This window comes from Monopterus albus, unplaced genomic scaffold, assembly GCF_001952655.1.
Source record: "Monopterus albus unplaced genomic scaffold, M_albus_1.0 scaffold214.1, whole genome shotgun sequence".
NCBI lineage: Eukaryota > Metazoa > Chordata > Actinopteri > Synbranchiformes > Synbranchidae > Monopterus > Monopterus albus.
In genome coordinates this window covers 1720206-1746395 of record NW_018128094.1, presented here as the reverse complement: position 1 = coordinate 1746395, position 26190 = coordinate 1720206, and the positions used below count along the sequence as shown (strand labels likewise).

The window sequence follows — 26190 nt, the reverse complement described above, 5'->3', positions numbered from 1 at the left end:
GGGGGTCTGAATATTTTCCGTACCCACTGTATACACACACACACACACACACACACACACACACACACACAGGTTCCAGAGTGCAAGTGATCAATTATATAAGGTGCGATTGACATTTTTCCAAAGTCGCACTGGGTACGACTGCAAAATAAACAGGGTTATGCGTGAACGACTGCCGTCACTGTAGAATTGGTAGACAATCTCTGAAATACTGCCCTTGCAAGGTTATTTCCCAATAAAGTACCTACTCTACTCTACTCATGCATCTCACAAAGCAGAGACTTCAATCAAATGTGTTGATCCACACCGACTCCAAGACACACACATCATCCCTGGACCTCTTGTTACACTTCTACACTTTGAGTCTATTTTTTCCTTTGGCACATGTGAAGGGTAATCACCACAAACAGCTGCTTAAATGAGGTAGATCAGCTATAAGGCTGCAGGTGTTGTAAACTTTTTACTCTTACACGCAGGAAAATTCTATGAATTTAGTGTGACACATTTCCGACGGTTTTGTGCATGTTCACATTGACCACAACATTTTTATTTATAATTAATACCAAGAGGGGCATTTTTGATTAACTTGGGAAAAGAGCAGGGGCTTGAGCCCCAAGATCCTCCCCTCTGCATGTGTTTGCTTCTTACTCAATTTATGTAGTAAAATCACCAATAGGTCATAATCACTTGAAGGTGACCCCCTTTTATTCCGCGACATTTATGTGTTTTACAACACATATTTGCATTGCATTTCATGTGAATGTATGTCACATTTTATTTGCCTGTGAAAAATATGCCATTTCATATCATTTGTTCATGTTGTTCTTGGTCTGAAAAGACCTTCCCAATTCCATAGAAATAATCTAGTAAATGTTGTCTTTGGACAAAATAAACTGCTAAAAAAAAATTAAGGGAACACTTGATCATCACAGCCCAACACCGAGTCAGTTAAACTTCAAGAATATCAATATCTTTCACAATGTCAAACATGTTGGATTTGTTTCTGAATCAATCAGTCTTCTCTTTGTGTTTACAGCTTGTCACATGATGTACTGTATTCCTGCTCTTGGTTAACTCAGCTTAGCATGAAAAGGGGAGCACCTGGTTTGATGCAAACACAGCAGAATCATTGTCATGTGAGACTGAGATCGCACACAGATCTACAGACATGGCTAAAAATACTGGCACCCCTTTCTGTCAGATAATGTACCACTTCTCAGAGAAAACTGTTGCAGTCGCAAGCGCTCTGGTATTCTCTTGCTTGCTTTGATTTGGACCACCACAAAAAGCTGAGGAAAAACCCAAATCTGATACATTACACACAGAAATATACCCCAAATATGGACTTCTGCAGGAGTGCCAGTATTTTTAGCCATGACTATATGTGCAGAACTAAACCAACAGTGTTAGTCCATCTCCTAATATTTTGACTTCAATTACTTCCCTACCCTGACTGTCTGTTACATGCCCAGTGTTTCTTAGTGAAGACAAGTGTTTAAAAATTACTCCCAAATATATAATTCAATAGTTCCAGCTGGCCACTGTGAGTTTTAGCAAACATTGCCCCAACTAGAGGATATTTGTTGGAGCATTTATTGGAGAGAAATTTCAGTGACAGATTAAATGTGATATATACTCACCAGCCACTTTATGTACAACTGCTCAATTGTATGCACTTCTGCCTTAACATCTGTTTGAAGCTCAAAAATGTTTCAGTTTCTGGTGAAATGGTCATAAATGTCTGAATTCAATTATACTAGGTTTACTGAGGTCATAATTAAAGGTAGCGTTGTACTGAACCACATTATATTTAGAGGTGTCTATATTTTTGTCCTTTCCAGCTACATACATAAGAGGGTCATTAGGAACACCTCTGAATATAATGTAGTCCAGTACAACAATATGACCTCAATAATAAACATATTTGAATTTATACATTTGACAATTTCACCAAAAACAAACATTCTGAACTTCATAAACAGATGTTAAGGCAGAAGTGTTGCATTGAAATGCATACAATTGTACAGGTGTACCTAATAAAGTGGCCATGAGTGTATGTATAAAGTCTCATTTCCAAAAGTACAACTTATATACAATTTTGCAGACAAAATTGTTTGACAGAGCGCTTTGAAATACATAATTAGTTCCTCCTTTTGTACCACTGTGAGGTGCCAAATGCAGACAGTTTTAAAGCGGGGGGGAATAAATAAAGAAAATAAAAATGTAACCAATACGGACAATTTTGCCATCTTGGAATCTTGTCAGGATTATCATTGATTCACTGTGGTTTTATATCTTTTTTCAGTTGTTCCGACTCACCTTTGGCACCTCAATCTCCCAGATGATGAGCTCAGAGTTTGAAGAGCTTTCCGCAGCACCCATAGTGCAGCCGCTGTCCACAGAGTCCATACTATTCACATCAGAGCCTGGACACACACACACACACACAAAATCATAATCCTCTTTAACAACCAATATGAAACAATGCTTCCGCTGGTAACTTTTTTGCGTGGCACCTGCCACACCAAAACCAGCCTGTCATGAACTTCACCAGTTCCAGCTCATTAGGAGCATTAAGATCATAAATGTCACATTAATATCCATATAATTATTAAGTGTTTGTTCACCTCCATAGAGAGCATGGAACATGGATTAGGGATGGAAGATAGAGCTCAGAGAGGGATAGATGAGGATTTTTTTTTGGCCCCATTTTTTTAGCGGAAGAAAGAGCAATCTATCAACACTTCCTATCTTAGGACAGTATTCCTATCCCCACCAAATGTACGAGAGCTCCAGAGGTGTCCAAACTCATTGGAAGTTGCCAGGAGGTGGCATTCAGACAGAGATAAACCCACAGACTTAGTGGGAGGGAAGATGTTTTACTTGCACTTAATGACTCTGAGCTTGTTAAAATATACAGTTTGGTAATAAATGGAAAAGTTTTGTGACAGATCTTGTGCAAGATGCAATTGCTCCAACAAAAGGAAGAACATGTGCTGTCTCCACTGAAACAGCAGTCATTGCATCTTTAGGTTACATTTTTTACTTTTACTTTTTTCTTAGACAAAGTAGGTGCAGCAGTAGGAATGATTTGAGTCTATCAAAGCCAACAGTTTTGGCCATTATAAATGAGACCTCGGTCATTCTTACAGCTCCACTGTACATGCAGCGATTCATTCATTTCCACACCACTCACTGTTAAATCAGTGAAAAACCAGCTACAAATACGCAAATCGCTGCTTTCCTTGAACGTGTTGGAGTCATCGATGGCGCACACATTAACGTCATTGCCTGAGCACTGATGAGGGCACTTCTGTTAATTCAAAACATTACCACAGCATTAACACAAGTGGTTGTGAACTACATGATCCTTGGTTTACTGGATTCAGCAGCCAAATGGACTCACACAAGGCTCAAATAACAGTGAAAGCAGACTGAAACTTATAATTATGTTCCCCTGAATACACAGCTTTATTATACAGAATTAGAAAAAATGGGGCCGGTGAAGAAAATTTCACACCGGTGAGTCACATTATGAGTGGCTTTCAAATAAACTTACAGCCTTGACATAAAGCACATTACTGTTGTGTACAATGAACATGTTATTTTCTGTTACCAGCTTCTTGTCTATACACATAAAAGACTTCACTTGATAAGTGGCGCTGATAATAGCATTTCAGTTTCCACGGTCTATAACTACAAACTCTGTTGGAGAAACTATAACACGTCAGTATAATGTCGCCTTTGTGGTTCTGAGTGTCGTAAAACAGTGACGTCTCGCTCGTTATTAGTAGTAGGATTTGTCCTTGCTGAAAGTGACAGAAGGATGCTTCATAAATAACTTAAGTCCTACTCTGAGGTATGATTATTTTTTTTGTCCTAAGTTAGCTTTCAGCACAACTCCTAGGACTGATTCCGAGATGCTTGCTAAATACACTCCCTGACAAAAGTCTTGTTGCCTATCCAGGTTGTAGGAACAACAAATAACTTGACTTCTAGTTGATCATTTGGAATCAGAAGTGGCTTATATGAAAGGCAAAGGCCTCTAGATCATGCTTATTTTACCAAAATAAAATCATCATTCCTTGATTTTTAATTTAATTAGGACAGAAAGGTCAGACTTTGCTTAGACAAAAGTCTTGTCGTATAACAAAATAATGTACAATACAGAACATAAAGTCATGCTGCCATGGAAAAAGAATTAATATTGTGTATGACTCCCATGAGCTTAGAGGACTGCATCCATACGTCTCGGCAATGACTCAAATAACTTATTAATGAAGTCATCTGGAATGGCAAAGAAAGCATTCTTGCAGGACTCCCAGAGTTCATCAAGATTCTTTGGTTTCATGTTCAATGCCTCCTCCTTCTCCTTCCATCTTACCCCAGACATGCTCAATAATGTTCATGTCTGGTGACTGGTCTGGCCAATCCTGGAGCACCTTGACCTTCTTTGCTTTCAGGAACTTTGATGTGGAGGCTGAAGTATGAGGAGCGCCATCCGGCTGAAGAATTTGCCCTCTCTTGTGGTTTGGAATGTAATGGGCAGCAAGAATGTCTTGATACTTCAGGCTGTCGATGTTGCCATCCACTCTGCAGATCTCTCGCACGCCCCCATACTGAATGTAACCCCAAACCATGATTTTACCTCCACCGAACTTGACTGTTTTCTGTGTGAATCTTGGGTCCATGCGGGTTACAATAGGTCTTCTGCAGTATTTGCAATGACTGGCATGCAGTTCAATAGATGATTCATCGGAAAAATCAACCTTCTACCACTTTTCCACTGTCCATCCTTCCTGCAAGCTGTGGGCCCTAGCAAAAGCAACATGATTTTTTAGTTGTCTTCTATTTCATGCTGGTTTCTGAGCACTAATTTCGCCATTGAGACCACTGCGTGAGAGAATTCGACAAAGTGTTCTTGTAGATACAGGGGTTTCTGGTGACCAGTTTTTATGTAGCTCTGCTGCAGGTGAAAAAGGGCTGGCCCTGGACTGTCGAAGCAACAAACGGTCCTCTCGAACAGTTGTCTTACAGGGTCTGCCTGACCTGGGCCTGTCATGAACTTCACCAGTTTCTTCAAAGCTTTTTCTTATCCTCTCGTTTAGATACATTAAAGATGTCTGCCACCTCAGCAGGAGACTTGGTCTTCAGGCTCTTGATGATCAGCACTTTGGTCTGTGGCTGAATCTCTGGCATGCTGTCAGAGGTCAGGTTGCATTTCAAATGAAGGTTGGGTGTGCTGGGGTTCTTCTTATACACACCTGGGAATGTGTTAATTACAGTATTTGTCACAGGTGAAGCTCTAATCTGTGATTGGTTGAATCCATTAAAGATATGGCAAGACTTTTGTCCTTGCAGAAACAGATGTTATGGGCTTTACCAAGCTGTGAACATCAGGACACTTTTTAATGGTTTCATTTTGCACCCAGTTATTAATGTGAATGCCCTTGACATTAAAATTAACAATTTATTGTGACAACTGAATGATTAGAAATAAAGTTATATGACATTTTAGGTTACTATGTCCTTATAGGACAAGACTTTTGTCAGGGAGTGTACTGGCCCTGGTCACATTTGGTAGAAAGTCTGCTGTTTTCTCTCACTGTATCTTCAATACAAGATGCAAAAATATTTGTCACTACATTACTGTAGGTGCTTTTGGACCAGAGGAACTTTGCCACAGAACAGTTGAAAAAAGTACCACCTTTTTGTGTCCACACCACAGGAACTGAGAACAATAGAAGTTCTTAGAATTCTGTTTTCAGGGATGTTTTTAGCTCCTACTTCAGGGTAGGGATTCTCCAAGCACAATAGGAACCACGAGTTATGTATGTCTGCATTAACTATAGCATTTCATTTTATAAAGAAAATACTTATTGGTAATGTACAGTAATGTCACTATGTATTAACCGCTGAGAGTTTATTGGCTCATCTCTAACAGACAACCACTTTTAGTGTTACCTTACTTCAGGGTTCCAGTGCAAAAGCAAAAAGAATAAAAAGCTTGTGAAGGTATGTAGTTCTTGGGGGAGCTCCACAGTGAGGTTGTCCCTAGAACTGTTTGGTCCAAAAGCACCTGTTATCAGATTTAGAAACTATAATATTAAGTTCAGTATTTGCCTCAAAAATCCAGTATTGGTCTGGCTACAGCGAACACTTTTTACACTAATTCTCTGAACAAACAGAATAATGTCTCACCTCCAGAACGGTCCATCTCCACATCACATGTCCCATGAGCTCCGTTCCTCAGGCCCTTTCCATTCAGCCTCTTTATCTCACATACAGCATCCACTGAGCTTTTTTCATTTATAGCCAAAACCGTTTCCTCTGTGGTTGTCTCAACTAGTGACCGAGGCTGTGTGAATTCTCGAACTGACAAGTCTGTAACCTGGATCACATCCATTTGGTTATCAAATATGCTGGTCTGGAGGTCCTCATTGCTTATGCCATCCTCAGACTGGCATGTGCTACAAGCCGAATCTTCAGCCAGCACAACTGCTTCATCACCTTTCAGTTTCATGTTTAGGAGAGGGATATTTTGTGCTGCCTGGAGTGATAGTGTTGGCCAAGTGTGTCTCTGTTCATTGTTTGTCTGATGAATTCTATGACTAACCTCAACGGGCTCCCATTCTTGAGCTGAGGAGCACCCATTAGGCATCCCTTGCTCTTCTCTTTGTGTTTCCTCTCTATATTCATAGCCTATCTTACAGGGGTTTGTCAGTAGATGGTGATGCTGCTGTGCTGAAGTGCTGGGCTCATGTTGGGAGCATAGTCTACCATTAACCAATAGTGTGCTGCTACTGCATGTGGGCTGGGTGCTGTCTGTAATCTGATAGCTGGTGACACCAAGGACCTCCTGGGTGGCTGCCGAGATGACCTCAGTTATAAGTCCAGCTGCCAGAAGCTCTAGGTCCTGCTCCTCTCCACTGCTACTGTGTAATTGGATGTCATCTGTGGGCACAGATCTAGTGAGCGAGTCTTGAACCATGGTCAGCGCTGTGGAGGCAAGGGCCAGCGCAGTAGGTGTGCTCGTTAATTTGTGTTGATGGTAATCCTGCACCAAAGGGGGTGAGTCTAAAGAGTCCACCTCTGATGGGATCACTGATGGGAGCACTTTGGCTGGGGTGACTGCACAAACAACTCTCTCATCTTGTGTATTACTAGTAATGTGATTCTTTGCAACTTCTCCCTCAGGTTCAGGCCTCTCTGCATCAGAAAGATGAACTGTTGTAGGGGAGGAGCTGGTGTCTCTAATAGACTGCCAAGGCAAGATGACCTCTTCCATTGTGTCCTCTGGAGCAGAGGCTAGACCTTTGATTTGCTGCTTCTGTAACATTGTTGCCATGACAAGTGATGAGGTTTTTTCTGAGTCGTTATGGCCTTTCAGTGACACCTGCAGGTTGTCTTCTTTGCCAGTTGATGTAAGTGAGACAGAGGGCTTAAGAATCTCCCTTTGTCTTACTGTAGCAAGATGTGGGGTAGCCTCTTCAGGACTTTGTTCCAGTGAATGTGCTGCTTCAGCATCCTGAACATGGACCTGGGAAATATTTTTATTTTCTGTTCTCTGGTTAATGATCTTAGGACATCTGTGGGTGGGGCTTTCTATGTCATTTATGGGGGATATATTGCCTTTTTCAACCAAACCATTGCTACCATTAGTTTGGGATGTTCTAAGGCCCATTATGGTTGCAGCCCCCTCTGGGCTGTCATGGCTGATGAGCCGCACTTTCTTCCGTGAGATGTACCACCACCAACCAATCAGTGCAAGTACTCCAGGCAGTGTGTAGGGTACAACAGAGCGAAACCTCAGTGGCATTTCCTCAGGACACTAGCAGCTACACCTGAAACTTAAAGACACAGATTTGAATGAATATCTCATATGCACTTTTTGAAATCACATTTGTAACATCTTTTAAGATGAAAGTTTAATCTTACCACAGCAGAACATTAGGCCAGTAATACACTAAGGCTGGGCACCATTTTTCAAGCACTTGATATTAAAATATTGGTATAATAACCATTTGTGGCTCAATGTAACAAATGTGCAAAATCACAGAAAGTTATCAATATAAAACACCTTTAATTTTAAAGTCGGGGTAAAGCAAAATCAGATTTTTTTAAGCACATTATACCTGTTGGAAAAAAGTTGCTGAAAACATGAAAAGACAACTGTATAGCACTGAATTGTGGAGTTAGAGCAGGGGTGGCCAATTCCAGTCCTCGAGGGCCACTGTCCTGCTTGTTTTCCAACTATTACCCCTGCCTGAATTGCTGCGGATTACCTGGCTCAGGTGTGTTCAGCCAGTCAGAAGCTGGAAGATACCAATTCACTTTCTTTCCTCACTCCACTTTCATCTAAGATGGTATCTTCCAGCTTCTGATTGGCTGAACACACCTGAGCCAGGTAATCATCAGCAGGTCAGCATTGGCCACCCCTGGGTTAGATTGTTAAACAGTTACTCATCATTTCTGAGTTCAGATTTTTTGAATGGGGCAGAAAGCATGGTTCAATGACGCACTGGAGCCATCCTTAAAGTAACACCGTCTTCACTGCTGCAACACCAGCGTCTGTTCCGTGTGTGTAGGAGCTGAGCGTTGCCCACTCTCATTCAAACACCAATAATATTTTCCCATCAACTACTGCAGTTAAGTGATCTTTGATAAAATGCTCCTGTAAAGCCCTAGCACAAAAGCAGCAGTTCTCCTGTTTGATCATGAGTTACTATACCTACAGACGCAGCCACTCCGAATTGTGCTTAGCAGCTGAATGGCTTTCGGCTACTGTGCAGCTGGTGTGCAGTTCCCGTTAGCCTTCCAGGAGCCCCGCTTCTCCTGTCGCCCGATAAGTCAGTTCTAGATTCCACAGTAAATATGCCCAATAAAAGAGCTATTCCTTGATTTACATGGTGTGAACATTAGATGGTGTTTTGTCTCAAAAACACACAATCCAGAGCATGACTGTCTGAAATACTATATTCACAGTTGTGTTTTTGTTTAAGCCATGGTTTATACAATAGAAAAGTCTGATGATAATCCTTGCAATACAGGTACTGCACTTCACTGTGAACATTCATTTGCAATCTGATATATTGCACAGCTGCTGTCACAACCCTGTAGTTAAGTGGACTTTGTACAATGATACCGTCAATACAGCTTCATTAAAATACAAGGGGCTGAATGAGGGTTTAACAACCGTGCATCACTGTACTGTCTTGATGTATAGATTACCATTTTATAGCCAACTTGTTCAGTTGCCTTGTCTCTTAAAATGTAACTAAACTGTAAAGGTTTCATAAAGAACACATTTGAATGTTGGATTGTATTCTGATGCAATGCAATTTATAAATGAATGAAACACTGCATTTTCCTCCTGACACAGATAGAACAAGAAGTGGGGAGGGTGTGAAGGCATAAAGCACAGCTTAGTCTCCCATACAGAATGAGTTCAACTCCACCTTGAATTTTGCTCTGGTGAGATTTGAAAGATCTGATATTTTGGTAGAAAAATACAAAAGCTGTGAACATTTTAGTAATAATATAATGCCGACAAAGGAAAAAAAGACATTAACCATAGGCGTAGTGCTGCCAAAATGCACCAGAACGATGCTCCACCACTTTTTTTCCTCAGAGAGGGGAAAAAGAATAGGCCGGCTGGCATAATCAGCTTGAAATGCATAACACTGCATTATTGTGGGCTTTTAAAGATCTAATCATCAGTGAAGTGTATGTCCTGCAAAATTGAATGCTCTAACTTGTGATAATAACATTTAAGGTGTGGTGATTGAATCACAATGTTGACTCAAACAATGTGCTCTCCGATGTGCAGTTGTCACCTACAATTGTGTTTTTGTTTTGTTCAACCACATATATGACTAAATATATTGTTCACAGGGACACAGTTTAGCGTTGACTACGAACCCCTTTTCCAAAAGACAAGTGATAGAACTTTCAGATCATTCAGAGTGAAACTAGAGCACAATCTCCAGGATCATAAGATGTGACAATCAGCAGCATGAACAGACTTTTCATTTAATTTAAGTGATCCTGGGATTTTTTTTTTTACCTGTGTACTTGTGAGTGATCAGCTGTAAGTCTATAGGACACCAGTAAGGCCTAGGATGGCCAAAATTTAGAACGTGCTGACCAGTCACAAGCCCCACACAGAGCTGATGTGTTCACTGTTGCTGAATAACATGTAAACCAACATGAAGAAGGAGGAGCTCAGTGAACAATCAGTACATTTTGGAGTCAGTCTAACAGTGGAGCAGAGAGCACCTATTTTCTTATATATTTAAGAAACTTTTAATGACTGGTCATGACAAATACTGGGTGGGAGGTGGGGGAACAAATGTCTGTTCCTCCTATTTTGGTTGGAACCTGACCCCCACGGATATTATGCCCCATTTATAGCTTTAAACAGTCACTCCGTGACAAATAGTTACCTAACATTGTTATTCTGCCACACCAGAGAATAAAGTCAGCCTAGCATTTGATTGTGTGGGCAACTACAGTTGTCACATAGCTGGAAAAGTTTTTACATGGCACTCTTATCAGTCCACGTTCACGCACACACGTCAGAGGTGCACTCCGGTACTTCATCAAATAGCACAATACCTGTGATATTAATGTAATGAGAGTCAGATTAGGTGAAAGCTTACGTATGCGTTTTCTTTTTTGGTCTTGCTAGGACACATTCGGGGGATTTCAGAATAGTAGCCTACTGGGTGTGGGTTTAATGTACTGGCTTCACACCTCAGTACATTCCAGAATTTAGAAATGCAAAAAACATCCTACATTAGAGCAATTCACCCCAGCTAAATTATAGCAAAAAATCATTTCTCCTGCATCGTATACTGTAGGCTATTGTGCATAACCTTGTTCCAAGCCTTCTTTGAAGTTATATTATGCATTATATCTACATTTTATTTTATTGTAAAATCAAGGTTGTCAACTCTTCACTACAGAAAAGAGACAGTTGCTCTCAGGCTGTTACTCCTTTATGCTCTGCTGAATAGTACCTTTCATTTTATCTGCATCTCAGGGCCAGTTGTGGCCATAAAGACTGCATTGTTTTCCGATTCAACATAGCTTTAGTTCTTGAAAGAATGAAGTGCTGCATTTTCATACACTACAGCAGCAGACAAAAGTTGAAGAACGGAGTATGGCGGAAGCACAATGGGCATCCTCAGATATCTTTTGGATTTTCATCACTTCAGTTTTGATCTCTGTAACAAGGTCTGTGCAGTGCGTGCACACATGGTAGTGTGCTTCGTTTGGTGTGTGTGTTACATTTCACTACTAGCTTGTTATGACTTAAATGGCAGTAAGTGCACCGCTAACAGTCCACTGGTTCTGAGCCAGAGAATCCACCAGAGGTCCTATCCACCAGCCCCAGTACAAGCATGCCCCCCCACCAACAGCAGGCTACAAAGAAGCAGTCCCAGGGCTCATGAGAAAGCAGTAGTCAGTAACAGACATGGATGAGTTTGTCAAAATTATTGCACACACGCACACACATGCAAAAAGAAGGTTCTTGCTCTAATGTGGTAATGAATCTGAATGGGAAAAGGTGAAGAGTTTATGGTGCGAAACTCCTTCATTACGAAAAATTTTCAGACACATTTTGTTATATTTCAGGATCATCTTAAAATGGATTCAGTTCATTTTCCCCCTCACCAATCCACACACAAAATTCCACAATTATACAGTGAAACAGGTGTTTTGAAAATGATATTAAATACTTATGTAAATATTCTATTTACATAAGTATTCTGTTAAGCCCAGAGGCTGGTGGACAGGTGGACCCAAGTGCGATACTCAGGCTCAAATCTCTGGTGGCGATGGGAACTGAGGGGAAGCACAGCAGATAATGCCTGTAGCGATATGGAATGTGGTGCCGGAGGCAGAGCTGCTCCAACAACCGCCGTGGAGGTGGAGTATGGGATCCTCAGAGGAGATTCTTGGGGAAACAGAGATAAGGTAGTGAGGAGCCGGAGATCTGTGGCAGGATAGAGGTGGATGGAGAACAAGACCCAGAAGAGCTGAGATGTATGCTGTGGTGGCATGGTGTAGAGCTGGTGATCTGTAGCAGTGTAGAGGTAGAAGAAGAACAGGAGCCAGATGATCAGAGGACAGTGCTGAGTAGAAGCAGCGGGGAGCCTGGTAATCTTGCCGCAAAGAGAAAGAGGCGGAAAACAGGAACCCACAGAAGACACAGCAGTGTCGAAGCAGAAGCTGCAGAAGCGAGGTTGTCGAGGAAAATCCGGAGCCAGGAAAAGGGAAGCTTGCCAGCTGACCAGAGGAGAGAGTCACACAATGCAGGTAAGAACAACACATTCGCAAATTGCCAAGAAACAGATTAATCCGATAACCAGGTTTTAAGAGCCAGGAGCCAGGGTCTGTGCGGAGTGAAATGTACAACAATCTGGCGACAAGAACATGCCAGTGTCCGGCTTAAGTGGAGCCAGGCAGATGAGAATCAGCTGTGCTGGGCGTGTCTTGTTGCCTGGATCGATTACCTGCACGTGAGGGGGTGGAGGTGCCGGCTGCGGACATGACATATTCAGACCATTTACTTAGTACTTGGTTAAAGTGCCTATGGCAGCAATGACAGCCTCAACTCTGCAAGCTTGGCAGCTTTCTTTTGAAATTCTCTTGCATTTTTCTTGGCAGAATTGTTCAAGATCAACGAGGTTGGATGGGGAGATTTGGTGCACAGCCATTTTCAGGTTTCTCCAGAGATGCTCCTTTGGGTTCAGGTCTGGACCCTGGCTGGGCCCCTCCAGGAATTTCAGAGTTTTCCTGTATCCACTTCTCTATTTTCTTGGCAGTATGGTCATTGATTTGTTGAAATGTAATCATTCACCCCAGCCTTAAATCCTGAGCACTGGAGGAGGTTTTCATTCAGGGGATGTAGGGATGGTATTAATGAGGTAATGCTCAGTGCCTCGTTTTCTTCACACAGTCCAAATGGTTAAGCCTTTGTTTCATCAGAGCAGAGGATTTTACTTAACATGGTCTGAGAGTGATTTAGGTGCCTTTTGGCAAACTCCCATCAGGCTGTCACGTACCTACTGTACTAGTGAGGAATCGCTTCCATCTGGCTACTCTACCATAAAGGCCTGATTGGTGGGGTGCTGCACTAATGGCTGTCCTTCTGCAAATTTATCCCTTCTTCAGAAAGAAACTCAGGATCTCATTCATAGTGACTCTTGGGTTCTTTGTTACCGGTTTGACCAAGGCCCTTCATCCCTGACTACTCAGTTTGGCAGAACTATGAAGACTGGTGGTGTGTGGACAATTCTCTCAACCTTGTGGCTTTGTTTTTCACGCCAACACACCATCAAGTATGAGATCTTATACACACACACACACACCCTTTCCTAATTATATTAAATGTATTGAATTAAGCAGAGGTGGACTCCAATCAAGCTGTAGAAGCATCTCAATTACCATTGATAGGAGTTAGATGCACCAGAGCTCAATTGTAAGTATCATAACAAAGGGGGTGAAAACTTATTTAAAATGAGGTATTTCAGCCTTTTATTTTTATTACATTTACAAAACGCTCCAAAAACATGTTCTCACTTTATTACTCCAACATACTGTGCGTAAATTGATAAGGAAAAAAAAAATCAATCCATTCTAACATGAACCTGAAACATAACAAAATGTATAAAACTTCAAAGGGTCTGAAGGCTTTCCATACTGACTGTATGTCTCTCTTGCTTTGTGGGTATTATCGGTAAAATGTTCCCAGACAATGTATTTTTTTCCCACCAAAATATCAGATCTTCCAGCACCTCAAAGGTCTAGGTTTAAGAGAGAGCAAAACTGAAAAATGGCACCGGAGCAAAATTCAAGATGGAGTTGAACCCAATCTGCTTGGGGAACAAAGCTTTGCTTTATACCTTTGCTGCCCTCCCTACTTGCTTCTTGTTCTATCTGTGTCAGTATGAAAATGCAGTTTCAATCATTAAAATATTACATTGCAGGAACATTTTGAGACAAAGCGACTGAACAAGTTTGCTATAAAATAGTAATCTGTAAATTAAAACAGTTCAGTGATACTTGGCCGTTAAACCCTTGTTCTGCCCCTCGTGTTTTAATGAAGCTGTATTGACAGTATCATTTTACAAAGTCCATATAAGTGCAGAATTAAGACAGCAGCTCTGTGATATATCACATTTAAAATGAACACTCACAAAAACTGCTGCATACAAGGCGACCTCCCTCCCCCACTTGGGACAGTCAGATCACCTTCCTTTGTTCCTCATTCCCAAGTACTCACCATTCATCTGCCATGTGAAGCCATCAATGAGGATCATCAAAGTGTGGCCAGAGGGGACAGACTGTATTACAGGACAGGTTTCACCACACGGACTGGAGTATGTTTGCCACCTGGGCGACCTGTGACTCTCACACGGACATTGACGCTGGACTTTATTAACACTACCACTGACAGTGTCACAAGCCAGAAACAGCTCACCACGTACCCAAATCAGAAGCCGTGGATGAACAAGGAGGTGTGGCTCCCTGCTGAAGGCCTGCGACTCTGCCTTCAGATCTGGTGATGCACAGGCCTACAGCTTATCCAGGGCCAACCTGAGGAGGGGCATCAAGAAGGCCAAGCACCACTACAAGCTAAAGGTTGAACAACACTTAAACTCTGACCCCCAATCTATGTGGAAGGGCATCCAGGGGCCCATTTCAAGAAGGAGGTTTTTTAATTCGTACAAAAATTGGTATTTTATGCAATTACTGAAGTTACTCATTCAATTATTGAAGAATTAAGAACCATTCCTTACTTTACAAGTGACAAATAATAACAATACTAACATTATTTAGTAATTACTTACACCGAACACTGTATGATTAAAATGTAAACGTACGCATTGACTTGGGCAGCTATTTTCCCCCAAGCTAACTCTCTCTCTTTCGCCGCTGCAGCCGTGTTGCTTTTTTTACGAAATATGGGCTCGTAGTCACTATATGCTTGTAGTAGCACATCCATTTCTGTCGGGGAAAAAACACAGACCTATTTTTGCTTGGTCCTGTTGCCATGGTGACTCGTAATGTCTTCACTCCATTGTTCAGGGCTTTTTATAGTCGCGTGGCACGCGCCTAACTCTGAGTCAAACTACTCAGAGTTGATTAAACCAACTCTTTTCAGCTGTTCTGAAACCGAAAACTCCAAGTTTTCCAACTCTGTGTAAGTCAACTCAGAGTTCAGGTTTGAACTCTGAGTTTGTTAAACCTCCTTCTTGAAACGGGCCCCAGGTCATCAGTGACTACAAGCCCGAACACTCCACCCCAACAACCACAGATGTCTCTTTACTCAACGAGCTAAATGACTTCTATGCTCGCTTCAACTGGGACAACAAGGAAACAACTGTCAAGTCCAGACCCTCCACAGCCCACCGGCCACTCACACTCACCTCCACTGACCTGTATGCTGCTCAGGGCATGTGCAGGACAGCTTGCTGGCGTCTTTACGGTCATTTTTAACCTGTACCTCACCCAAGCAGTTGTGCCAACATGCTTCAAAACTACATCCAGTGTGCCAATGCAGATACATTCCACCTCAATGTGCCTGAATGACTACCACCCTGTAGCACTCATACCCACTGCCATGAAGTCCTTTAAGCACCTGGTCCTAGCATGCCTGATGACCTGTCTTCCACCCACACTGGACCCCCACCAATTTGCCCACTGCAGGAATAGGAGCACGGAGGATGCAGTCTCCATAGCACTGCACTCTGTACTCATACATCTGGACAATAACAACATCTATGCAAGAATGCTGTTTGTGGACTTCAGCTCAGCATTCAACACGGTCATCCCCTCCAAATTAACCACCAAACTGGGAGACCTGGGCATCAGCACCTCCCTCTGCAACTGGGATCTGGAGTTTCTGACCTCCTGCCCTCTGGGAGGTGCTTCAGGAGCCTCCGGACCAAAACCAGTAGACTCAGGAACATCTTCTTCCCCATAGCTGTCTCCTTACTGAACTCTGTCCCCCGTTGACCCCCCACTGCTTCCTCTATATCACTACACACACACACCTCACCCCTTCTCATCTCTCCTCCTGGGGCTAATGCAATACACTTCTGTTACCTGTAACACTGTAGTGATCTGTTAATTTGTACATACTCACAGAATGTTATTCATTTGCACACTGTACATATGCAGATACTGTATATTTATCTTTGCACTATTTACATCCATTGAACTGTTAACTCATGTGACTTATGGTTTTCTTATTCTGCACTAATTCATTCCACTTCTCATCCCATTGCACTAGTGTTCTATAAGCTTAATGTACATTATCCATTACTTGTAATTTAAATTCAGTCTGTTGTATATTGTACATTACCCTATATATCTTACTGTAAATATCAATTGTACATATCTATCGCTAAATTAGTTCTGACTGTACAAACTGTACATACTGCACACTCTGCACTGCTGTTATTGCACTTCTGGTTAGATGCTAAACTGTATTTGTTACCTTGTACTTGTACATGGGTAATGTTGAATCCACATCTAAACTACCAATTAATATTTCTTAATGTAACCGTGTTATGTTAATGTTACCCATGTTTAATAGATCTCTGACTAGAAGTGGGAAACCCAGTGTAACAGGTAATAATTACTTATCTGGTGCAGTACCTGTAAGATAAGGATTATGGTCAGACAATTCCATTGTATGAACCATGGCCTAAACAAAAACACAACTCTGCGGTGTGAATACAGTACTCCAGGCAGTCACAGTCTAGTCTGTGTGTTTTTGAGAACAAAGTGCTGTCTAATGGTGACACCATGCAAATTAAGGAATACAATGGTCCCTCGTTATAACGCGATTCACCTTTCGCGGCCTCGCAGTTTCGCGGATTTTTTTTAGTGCAATTTTGCATGCTTTTTGCATGCCGTGTCTCCTGTACAGTACAGAAATTAAATTTGTTAGTTCTAAAATCCATCATTATTATTTATAGGAAAACGTTTATACAGTATTTTTTATTTATTTATATTTTATATTTATTATTTTTCTATGAAGGTTTGAATTTTGAGAGTGTTTAAACAAGAGGGAAAAGTGTGAAAATGTTAATGCCTGTCTGAGAAAAGTGTATAGTGAGGGGTTTTACAGCCTTAAAACATCTATAATAATTGTAAAAAAAATAAAGCTGACTACTTTGCGGATTTCGTCTATTGCGGGTTATTTTTAGAACGTAACTCCCGCGATTAACGAGGGACCACTGTAGTTCTTTAATGCGTGTGTTTTACAGGAAAATCTAGACACACCTTATCAGCTAACAGGAGAAGGGGAGCTCCTGAAGCTGACAGGAACTTCATGCCAGCTACAAGGCAGCTAAAGACCATTCAGCTACTCCACAGACGAGGGGTATTTGGCTGAAAACTGGTTTTTCAGCTTTCTGGAGTAGCCCCTCTTTGCTACTCTGATCTCCCTTGACAATGTGTTCCTGGCCTGCCTGTACAGGATCCTGTGCCCACTTCTGTAGGCCTTCTCTTTAGCAAGACGAAGCTGAGTTTTACTGTGAACCATGCCTTATTGTTGCTATATGTGCAGAACATCTTAGATGGGTGCACACATGTCCTCACAAAAGTCGATTCAAGATGGCACAGCGTCAGTGAGTTCATCCAGGTCTGTATAGGCAGCCTCAAAGACACTCCAATCTGTGCAGTCAAAGCAGGCCTATAGCTCTGACTTTGCCTGCTCAGTCCATCTCTTCACTGTTTTGATCACAGGTTTTGCAACTTTAAGTTTCTGCCTATAGGTTGGGATGAGATGGACCATGCAGTGACCAGAGAGTCCATGGGCTGCATGGGGGACAGAGCGATAGGCGTCTTTGATTACCATGTGGCAGTGGTCCAATGTGTTTTTGTCCCTGGTGGGGCAACTGACGTGATGTCTGTATTTGGGCAGCTCGCGGGTGACGTTTGCACTCTTAAAATCCCCTAGTACAATGAGTGGGGAATCAGGATGTTTCAGTTCCACGCTAGTTACCTGTTTGGCCAGGTGCTGTAGCTTGGGTCTGCAGTATTATATACACTTTAACCAGAATAAATGACAAAATTCTCTGGGAGAATAAAATGGTTTGCAGTTGATGAAGAGAGTCTCTAATCTGTGTTGCAAGTTTTTTCTAACACTGTGACAAAATTAACTGTTAGCAAGAGGTTAACTGTTAGCTTTAGCAGTGAGCCAAACATATCTTAAGGTAACAACCGCCAGAGTTCAGCTAAATCCATCATCAAGAAATGGAAGGGATATGGCATGTCTAAATCTACCTAGATCAGGCCGTCCTCACAGACCGAGGGACCGTGCAAAAAGGAGACTAGTGAGAGAGGCCACCAAGACACCTATGAGTAATGTGAAGGAGTTACAAGCTTCAGCAGCTGAGATGGGAGAGACTCTGCATGTTGCCCAGGTTCTTCACCTGCCAAAGCTTTATGGGAGAGTGGCAAAGAGAGAGCCACTGTTGAAGACAATTCATATTAAATTTCACCTGGAGTTCACCAAAAGGCATGTGGGAGACTCCATGGTCAAGTGGAAGAAAGTTCTTTGGTCTGATGAGACCAAAATGGTGCTCTTTGGCCAATCAGACAAGATGCTATGTTTGGCGGACACCAAACACTGCACATCACCACAAACACACCATCTCCACTGTGAAGCACAGTGGTGGCAGCATCATGCAGTGGGGATGCTTCTCGGTAGCTGGCCCTGGAAGGCTTGTAAAGGTGGAGGGTAAAATGAATTTTGCCAAAATATAATAAAATTGAGGAGGACAAACTTATTCAGTCTGCAAGAAGAACTATGACTTGGGAGAAGATTTATTTTCCAGCATACAGCGAAAGCTACATAGAAATGGTTTAAAGACAATAAGGCAAGTGTTCTGGAGTGGCCGAGTCAAAGCCCAGACCTCAATCCAATAGAGAATTTGTGGCTGAAAAGGGCTTGAAAAGGGCTGTTCACACCCGAGCCCCATGCAACCTGGCAGAGTTTGAGCAGTTTTGCAAAGAAGAATGGAGTAAAATTGTAGCGTCCAGATGTGCAAGCCTGACTGAGACCTATCCACACAGACAGCTTGTGTGGATAGGTCTCTGTGATTGCAGCCAAAGGTGAATTTACTAAATACTGACTTGAAGGGGGTGAATGTTGATGCAATCACTTATTTCCCATATTTTTATTTAATTGACATTACTTTGTAGAAATCTGTTTTCACTTTGACATTAAAGAGGCTGTTTTTGTAATTTTGTTGTCAAAAAAAATTATATTGACCGTGATTGATTTATAAAATCAATAAAAGGGTAAAACATGCAGGGAGGTGAATACTTTTTATAGGCACTGTATATAAGCAAAGAAAAAATGTTTTTGAGTTTAGTTTGGTCTTTAAATAGCCCAAATATCTCCCACTACCAAACTCCTCAGACCCTTTTTTTCAACAGTATCCTCGTCTTTTTGAGCCTTAGGCTGTGTCCGATGGGATACCTCCTTCAATAACGCTGTCACTTGAGTTTTCATTATGTCATCATTTTCTATGACCTCACTACTGATGTACTGCTGCGCATGGCTGCAGCAGCCCAAATGTTGATGCACATGCTGCAGCCGGCTGCTACTCCTATGCTCTGTGCCATGTGCATCAACCTAACTTCTACTCCTGTCACATGATTGGTTCAGTGCAGCTCTATTCCCATTATCATTTGCTGTTTGTGTTGTCTCAAAGCATGGATGGAACAAGTTCATCTTATATTTCTTTCAAGGAAAAGTTATTTCCCAATAATCATAATTTTATCCCCCAGCCCTAAATCAGTCCTGTCTGATACAACTTTGAACACTGCAGTCAAATATTACAGTGATCTGTATTCTAACACAGCAGGAACTGTTTTTTAAAATAATCTTTTAACAACAAACTTGCAACAGCTGTTCAGCAAAAAAAAAAAATTGGTTTAAACAAAAATTTTACTTTGAGTAAAGGTGAATTTTACTTAATGAGCAGGATGCAACAAGTGCTGCAATTCCTCACAACATATAAATAAACCAATTAATTTTAATTCATTTTTGAGTAAATTCTACTCAAAATGTAAAACAACCCTTTTAATGAAAAATAAAAGCTTTTAAACTTTAACCTAAAAAGGGGAAAACAACAGAGACTTCACAGTGTGGTGAGGTCTTCAGTTTTAGGTTATGCTGAAGGAGGATTCTATGAAAAGTTCTGCTAATATCTGTTACAGGATTACAAATTTAGAAATGATCCTCATGAATATTAGAACAGGAACAAACCAAAGGCTGCGAGTCAGCAACAAGTGACAAAAGTCCTGAAAGCTGCTAATAATAAAAACTGTGAAAAAAATTACAGTAAATCAAAAGTGGAAATGTTACTGCTGCCTGCACGTGAACACAAGTGCGCTAATTTATGGATACACGTATGTGTATAAATGATCAGGAAGATACCACCTCTGCCTCATTTTGAACCAGGAAAACCCCTGCTAACTTAAAAAAAGAAACAATGCCCTCTACAGGCGCTATGCTACTTTTAAGGTACACCGTTAAATTCCATTAAAGAAGCCATGATCAGCGTCCTACCTATAGTGCCGTTGAAACGATGTGTTACTAGGGGCCTAATTCATTAGAAAAACGGAACATACAAAAAAATAAGCTATTTTTAGTTCTAAAATGTACGACGTTTGGCCATTAAGATGTAACGTCACTTACAGAGAGAGCCTGGCTTGACACAATCTGAAATCCAGGGCTAGAGGTGGCTGTGACCAAACGCTACCATTACACTTCTGGAAATACAGCGTGGAAGGTTAGGAGGCCACAGTGTAAGATACAATGTATTACATTAACAGGCTAGCTCAGTATAGTGGTTTCAAAGCTACACTGTCTATATCGTCTGTGAACATCAACAAATGAAAATATTAAGGCAGCTAACTTGAACGCACATTCTCTAATGTTACATGACATTGTTTTGACCCAAAGACGGGATTAGTTAAATCAAGAAAGCTTAATGTTTAATTCGTTTTTATAGTTCCATGTCACTGACTGACCGTCGCGTCAGGCGATTTATTAATTTAACTAGATCAATTTAACAAAAGAAACCAGGGAGGACATTTGGCAGACTACCGCAAGGCTAAAGGACACTTCAAGTCAAAGAGTGCTTCTGTCCCGGGCCTCAGACCTTGGCGTTAGCTTGCTAGCCGGCCTTGGTGATCATATTTGCATTCTTACTTCTGACAACCTATAAGTAGTCATTACTAATAAAGACACGTGACCCCTGTGTTAGTAAGTCCATTGAGGCCACAGGGGAGAGAGAGTTGAAGTAACGTTAACCTTATTTAAGTTACACAATAGGGACAGAGGCTAGCTGGATCATGCTGACTTTTGTATTGGAGAAAGATGTGTAGGCTAGCAGCTCAATGACATGGGATTATTGCACTCATTTGGTGACACAGTTAACTGTAGATTGCTTGCAGGATCTCGTGGAAATGTAGTAAATGGGATGTATGCACTGTGAATTTTAACATTTACTAACATCATGTCAATATGATGCAGATGGCTACAAGCTAACACGGTTTTTACCCTTAGTTACTAAATGCGCACTTTTCAGACTTTTTAGTTTACTTACTATGTTGTAGATTCCGCGGTGCCGCTACGGTGACAACAATATTGGAAATGTAGATTTTTTTTTCCCCTACGTATCCCCGTCTAAAGTCAACCTCTCATCCCCACGTGTTGACCGAGTAACATCAGTCTTAAAAACACACATACACACAAATCAACTAAACGAATGGTGAAATCTCGCGACTCCAATATTGTCTAGTCTCGCGTCAACCAAGAATGAACTAGACGCTTCTTCTTCGGGTGAGATTTACGTTAGAGCAAATGTGTTGCTGTCATCCACAGGTCATTTGCAGAACTCCATTCTAGAACTAAATCTTCATATATAGGCTATTTTTTTAATGCTTTATCGAACCAACATTTTCCAAACAAACAAAGCATGTCAAACATATGGAACTTACAAGTGTTCAAGATAAATAAATAAGACACTATGAAATAATAATAATTATACAGGCAATTTTATATGACAGTGTAATTGTAAATTAGGCTATGTTTTTGTTTAAAAAAATCTGCTGATTATTATGAAATACAATTTCATTCCGCTTGTTTTCACAATAACAATCTTTATTACAGATCCCCTTTATTTAAAGGATAACTCCATTTTTTTTAACCTGCTGTATTTCCCCTAAAAATGGCGTAGTGACTCCATAGCTACTGCTAATTTTGTTATCACTACCTTCATTGTAGAGATTTACCTTAAATGGCATTATTGTAGCAATCTATTTTCATCCAAGAGTGCTCAGAAAACACATGAATTCAGTTAGATAATTTGTCATGGTTATCTTTGAGTCAGAAAGAAAGCAAATACAAGATAGCTGCCTGGGGTATTACATTACAGCAAACTGCAGACAATAATCACCTGGGACCAGTTGTCAGTATTAAATCTTGGTTGTGATCTGGATCAAACCTTCAGTTTGTGTGTATGTATTTATTCGTTTATTTATGAATAATGCACCTGCGACAGACTGGCACCCTGTCCGGGGTGTACCCTGCCTCTTGCTTAATGTCAGCTGGGATTGCCTTCAGGATCAGCAGCAGGTTGGATTCTTTATTTTTCATAGCAATTTCATTATGAGTTTAAGCAAGTGTTATGTACTTAGAAAATATTATTTCTTATCACTAAAGTGGCTCTGAATTGCTATACTGCCTTGTCTCTTTGTTGTTGTTGTTGTTTTAATCCTATCTATGCCATGTAGTGGAAATGATGAACAATAACAGAGATATTCATGATCTGGTTATCTTGAAAAGAGTAAGTCTAGGTCATGGTGATCTTATTCTAAATTGTTTTGAAATTCCAGGACAAAATCTAGCTGAGTTGTCTGATCCTGGATCACAAAATGCTGGATTTCAAAATCTAATCCGATCTGATTGAGATTAAAACTTTTGAATTCCATCCATCCATTATCTATACCACTTATCCTAACGAGGGTCACAGGGGTGCTGGAGCAAATTCCTGCTGCAAGAGGCAGAGTACACCCTGGACAGTTTATCACAGGGTTGACACTTAGAAACAGACAACCACACAATCTATAAACTAGTTTTCCTGTTTTAGAATCACAATTCCATTACCAGAATCCACCAACTGGTTTTGACAGAATATCATTGACACTATCAAACGTGCACTTGGTAGGGCCTGACACACCTCCTCATAAACCCAAATTCAAACTTGTGCATCTTTCAAAAATATCATCACAGTGCTATATTATGTCCATACTTTGTAATGGCATCAATCATCATTTCCTGAAAACAGGGCATCCTGCATATGCTGCACCTCCTGTTAAACTTCAAATATCATGTACTTGCAGACAGTGGCTCTTGGCAGTTTCACTACAAGGGACCCAGCAAGCTTCTGCAATATGTGGTTAATTAGTCCTTACTCCTTTCTTTGTGACCAAATGCATGTACATGTTTTTATTCTCATTTCATTTTTTCTCATAGAGGTCCTGAACTCTGCTTTCTACCAGAACTACTGCTTGTTATGGCTCCAGTAATCCATTTTCTGAGGTCCTCAGTCTGTTGCTGTGCTTTCTCAAACTTTCACTCCTTACATGTCAATTTTATGCATAACATTTTGTAATGTGCTGCTCAAGTGTCTCATTGCACCAAGTCAATTTCAGCTGCAAGTCTGATATAGTAAATTTTGCAACATACAGTTGCTTATTTGTGTAATTTTTCTTGTTCCACTCTTGACACAGACATTTATTAATTTAAGTGTGAGATCCAGTACTATGGAGGGTCCATGTATCATCCGATCATTCATTTATTTTATTTAAACTGGGGGAGTTCATATATTCATGATATTCTGATTCAATTCAATTTAATTTATTTGTATAGCACCAGTTCACAGCAGCAATTGCCTTAGGGCATTTTACATAATAGTCTAGATCTTACGCTATTATAATGACTCCTGACTTCACCAGTCAGAGGTCACTAAAATTAATTTTGAGTTCGTGTGTAACTTGTAAAAACAGTGTCAGACTCTGTAGTTTTCTCTGAACCCCTGACCAATCTGACCACTAATGACATGTTTAGCTGCATGTTGTCATTCAACCAGTGGCTGTCTAGGTGGTGCCCAAAAAATGATGTGGGCTTCACAGACAATTGGAAAACCTTTACAGCCTAGGGCCACAAGCACAGTATTGGACACCACAAGCAGGATTCAGCTATCTGGTGAATTGGCACTTTATTGAGACAAGAAGCACAAGAGAATATAAGAGATAATGGAAGAGGAGAACTTCAGTAGGTGTCCTGATGCCTGGGACGAAGGAGTCAGGAACAGAGGTATGACTGGACAGGGGACCGGTGCGTGGTGTAGTTCAGGTTGATCTGGAGGAAGGTAGGGAAGCTGGTCTTTTGTTAAGTGGTGAAAAGTCTACACTGCCAGACTGGCAGAATAAGAGTTGGGTAAAAACTGACGTACGCAGACCAACTAGGAGAACAGGCTTGGGAACACAAGTGCTAGCCCGACAGGAGGGTCGAGGCCTGGTCCGGACCAAGGCCCCCGAGGAGGTCAGTTGAGCAGGAAAGACCGAGAAAAGCTCGGAGGTCAAGGTACAGGTAGGAGTGAGTGAAGCAGGTAGAGAGCAGTACTTGTTGGGGGTGAGGCATACCATCTGTGTAGAGGAGTACTCAGAGGTCAGGCAGTGTCAGTGTAGAGCCGGTGGAGAGAAGCACTGGGTAGCAGAGAGGCTCACAGCCAGGCTGGCAGCAGTGAGGAGTACCGGGAGGCTGGGCTGCGCTGTGTTGAGCAGGTCGAGTGAAGCACTGGACAGCAGGGAGACTCACAGCCAGGTTGGCAGCAGAGAATCAGGCAGGACGCAATGAGGAGTGTTTTGAGGCAGGACTGAGTTGATCGAGCAGGTAGGATGAAGCCTGGGTAGTGGGAAGCTCACAGTTACGGTGGTCACAGGCAAACAACCAGAGAGACAGGAGTTCAGACAGCAAGGTTACCGAAGCAAAAAAAAACGTTCAAACAGAAAGTTGGCTGCCAAGCCGATGTGGAAGTACCAAAAACTGACTGGCAAGGAGGAAACAGCTGAGCCCAGACCTTAAAGGAAAGGAAAGGAAAGTCACTTTCAGTTTTTCCCATTTAGGGGTCGCCACAGCGAATTGTCACACTGACGATTCGCATGTTGAGTTTTGGCACGTTTTATGCCGGATGCCCTTCCTGACGCAACCCTGATTCAAACCCGGGCCACAGCAGCGAGAGCGCTGCGCCTTAACCACTAGCCTACCAGGGACGGCTTGATGCCGGGAAAATCGGCATCAGTTGTGCGCACTCCCTGCCAACCAGGCTTAGTCGCTCAACCCAATGTCCTGAGGAGAGGGATAGAGGTAGAAGCAGGCTTATTACCTAAGAAAAAAATTTTGGGTAAAACCTGGTCTGATTAGCTGAGATGGCATCCATCCCACTTTGGATGGTGTGGCTCTCATATCTAGAAATCTAGACACGTTTATTTTACAACCTAAATTATGACAACCCAGAATTGAGTCCAGGATGCAGGGTTGCAGTCTTATACACCTCTCTGCAGTCTCTTTGCAGCTGTTACCCACCCAAAACTCCCAGTACCCCATAGAGACTCATTCAGAAGCCTTTTTCTGAGTCCCTCATACCCAAACTGGAAAACTCAAAAGCTGGTTATGTTTGTTATTGTATACTGTCCACCTGCCCCATATTCAGAGTTTTTAACAGAATTTTTAGACCTTCTGTCTGATTTAGTGCTTAGTACAGATAAAATAATCATAATGAATGACTTTAATATTCATGTAGATTCTGACAGTGACAGCATCAACAGTGCATTCAGTTCATTATTAGGCTCAATTGGATTTTCTCACCCTTCCTTGAACCGCCACCTTATTGTGGTGGAGGGGTTTGAGTACCCGAGTGATCCTAGGAGCTATGTTGTTGGGGGCTATATGTCCCTGGTAGGGTCTCCCAAGGCAAACAGGTCCTGGGTGACGGGTCAGACTAAGAGCCGGTTCAAAAGCCCTTTATGAATAGATTAAAATCAAGGACCGTGACGTCGCCCGGCATGGCGCAGCCGGGGCCC

The 26190-nt window shown here is 41.6% G+C and overlaps 1 protein-coding gene across 2 annotated transcripts in view; it reads right to left on the bottom strand.

Moving 5' to 3' along the window:
- Positions 1 to 21854, bottom strand: part of akap1b (A kinase (PRKA) anchor protein 1b) — a 57306-nt gene extending 35452 nt beyond the window's left edge. Inside the window, exons 1-3 of one of the 2 annotated variants that reach the window (XM_020619074.1) lie at positions 21648 to 21854; positions 6202 to 7850; positions 2320 to 2426 (exon numbers count right to left, since the gene is read on the bottom strand). In XM_020619074.1, coding sequence (XP_020474730.1) covers positions 2320 to 2426; positions 6202 to 7819 — 1725 coding nt within the window. In that variant the 5' untranslated portion in view covers positions 7820 to 7850; positions 21648 to 21854. The remainder of the gene's footprint in view (positions 1 to 2319; positions 2427 to 6201; positions 7851 to 21647) is intronic. The other variant, XM_020619073.1, reaches the window with a different exon arrangement.
- Positions 21855 to 26190: the final 4336 nt, after the last annotated feature.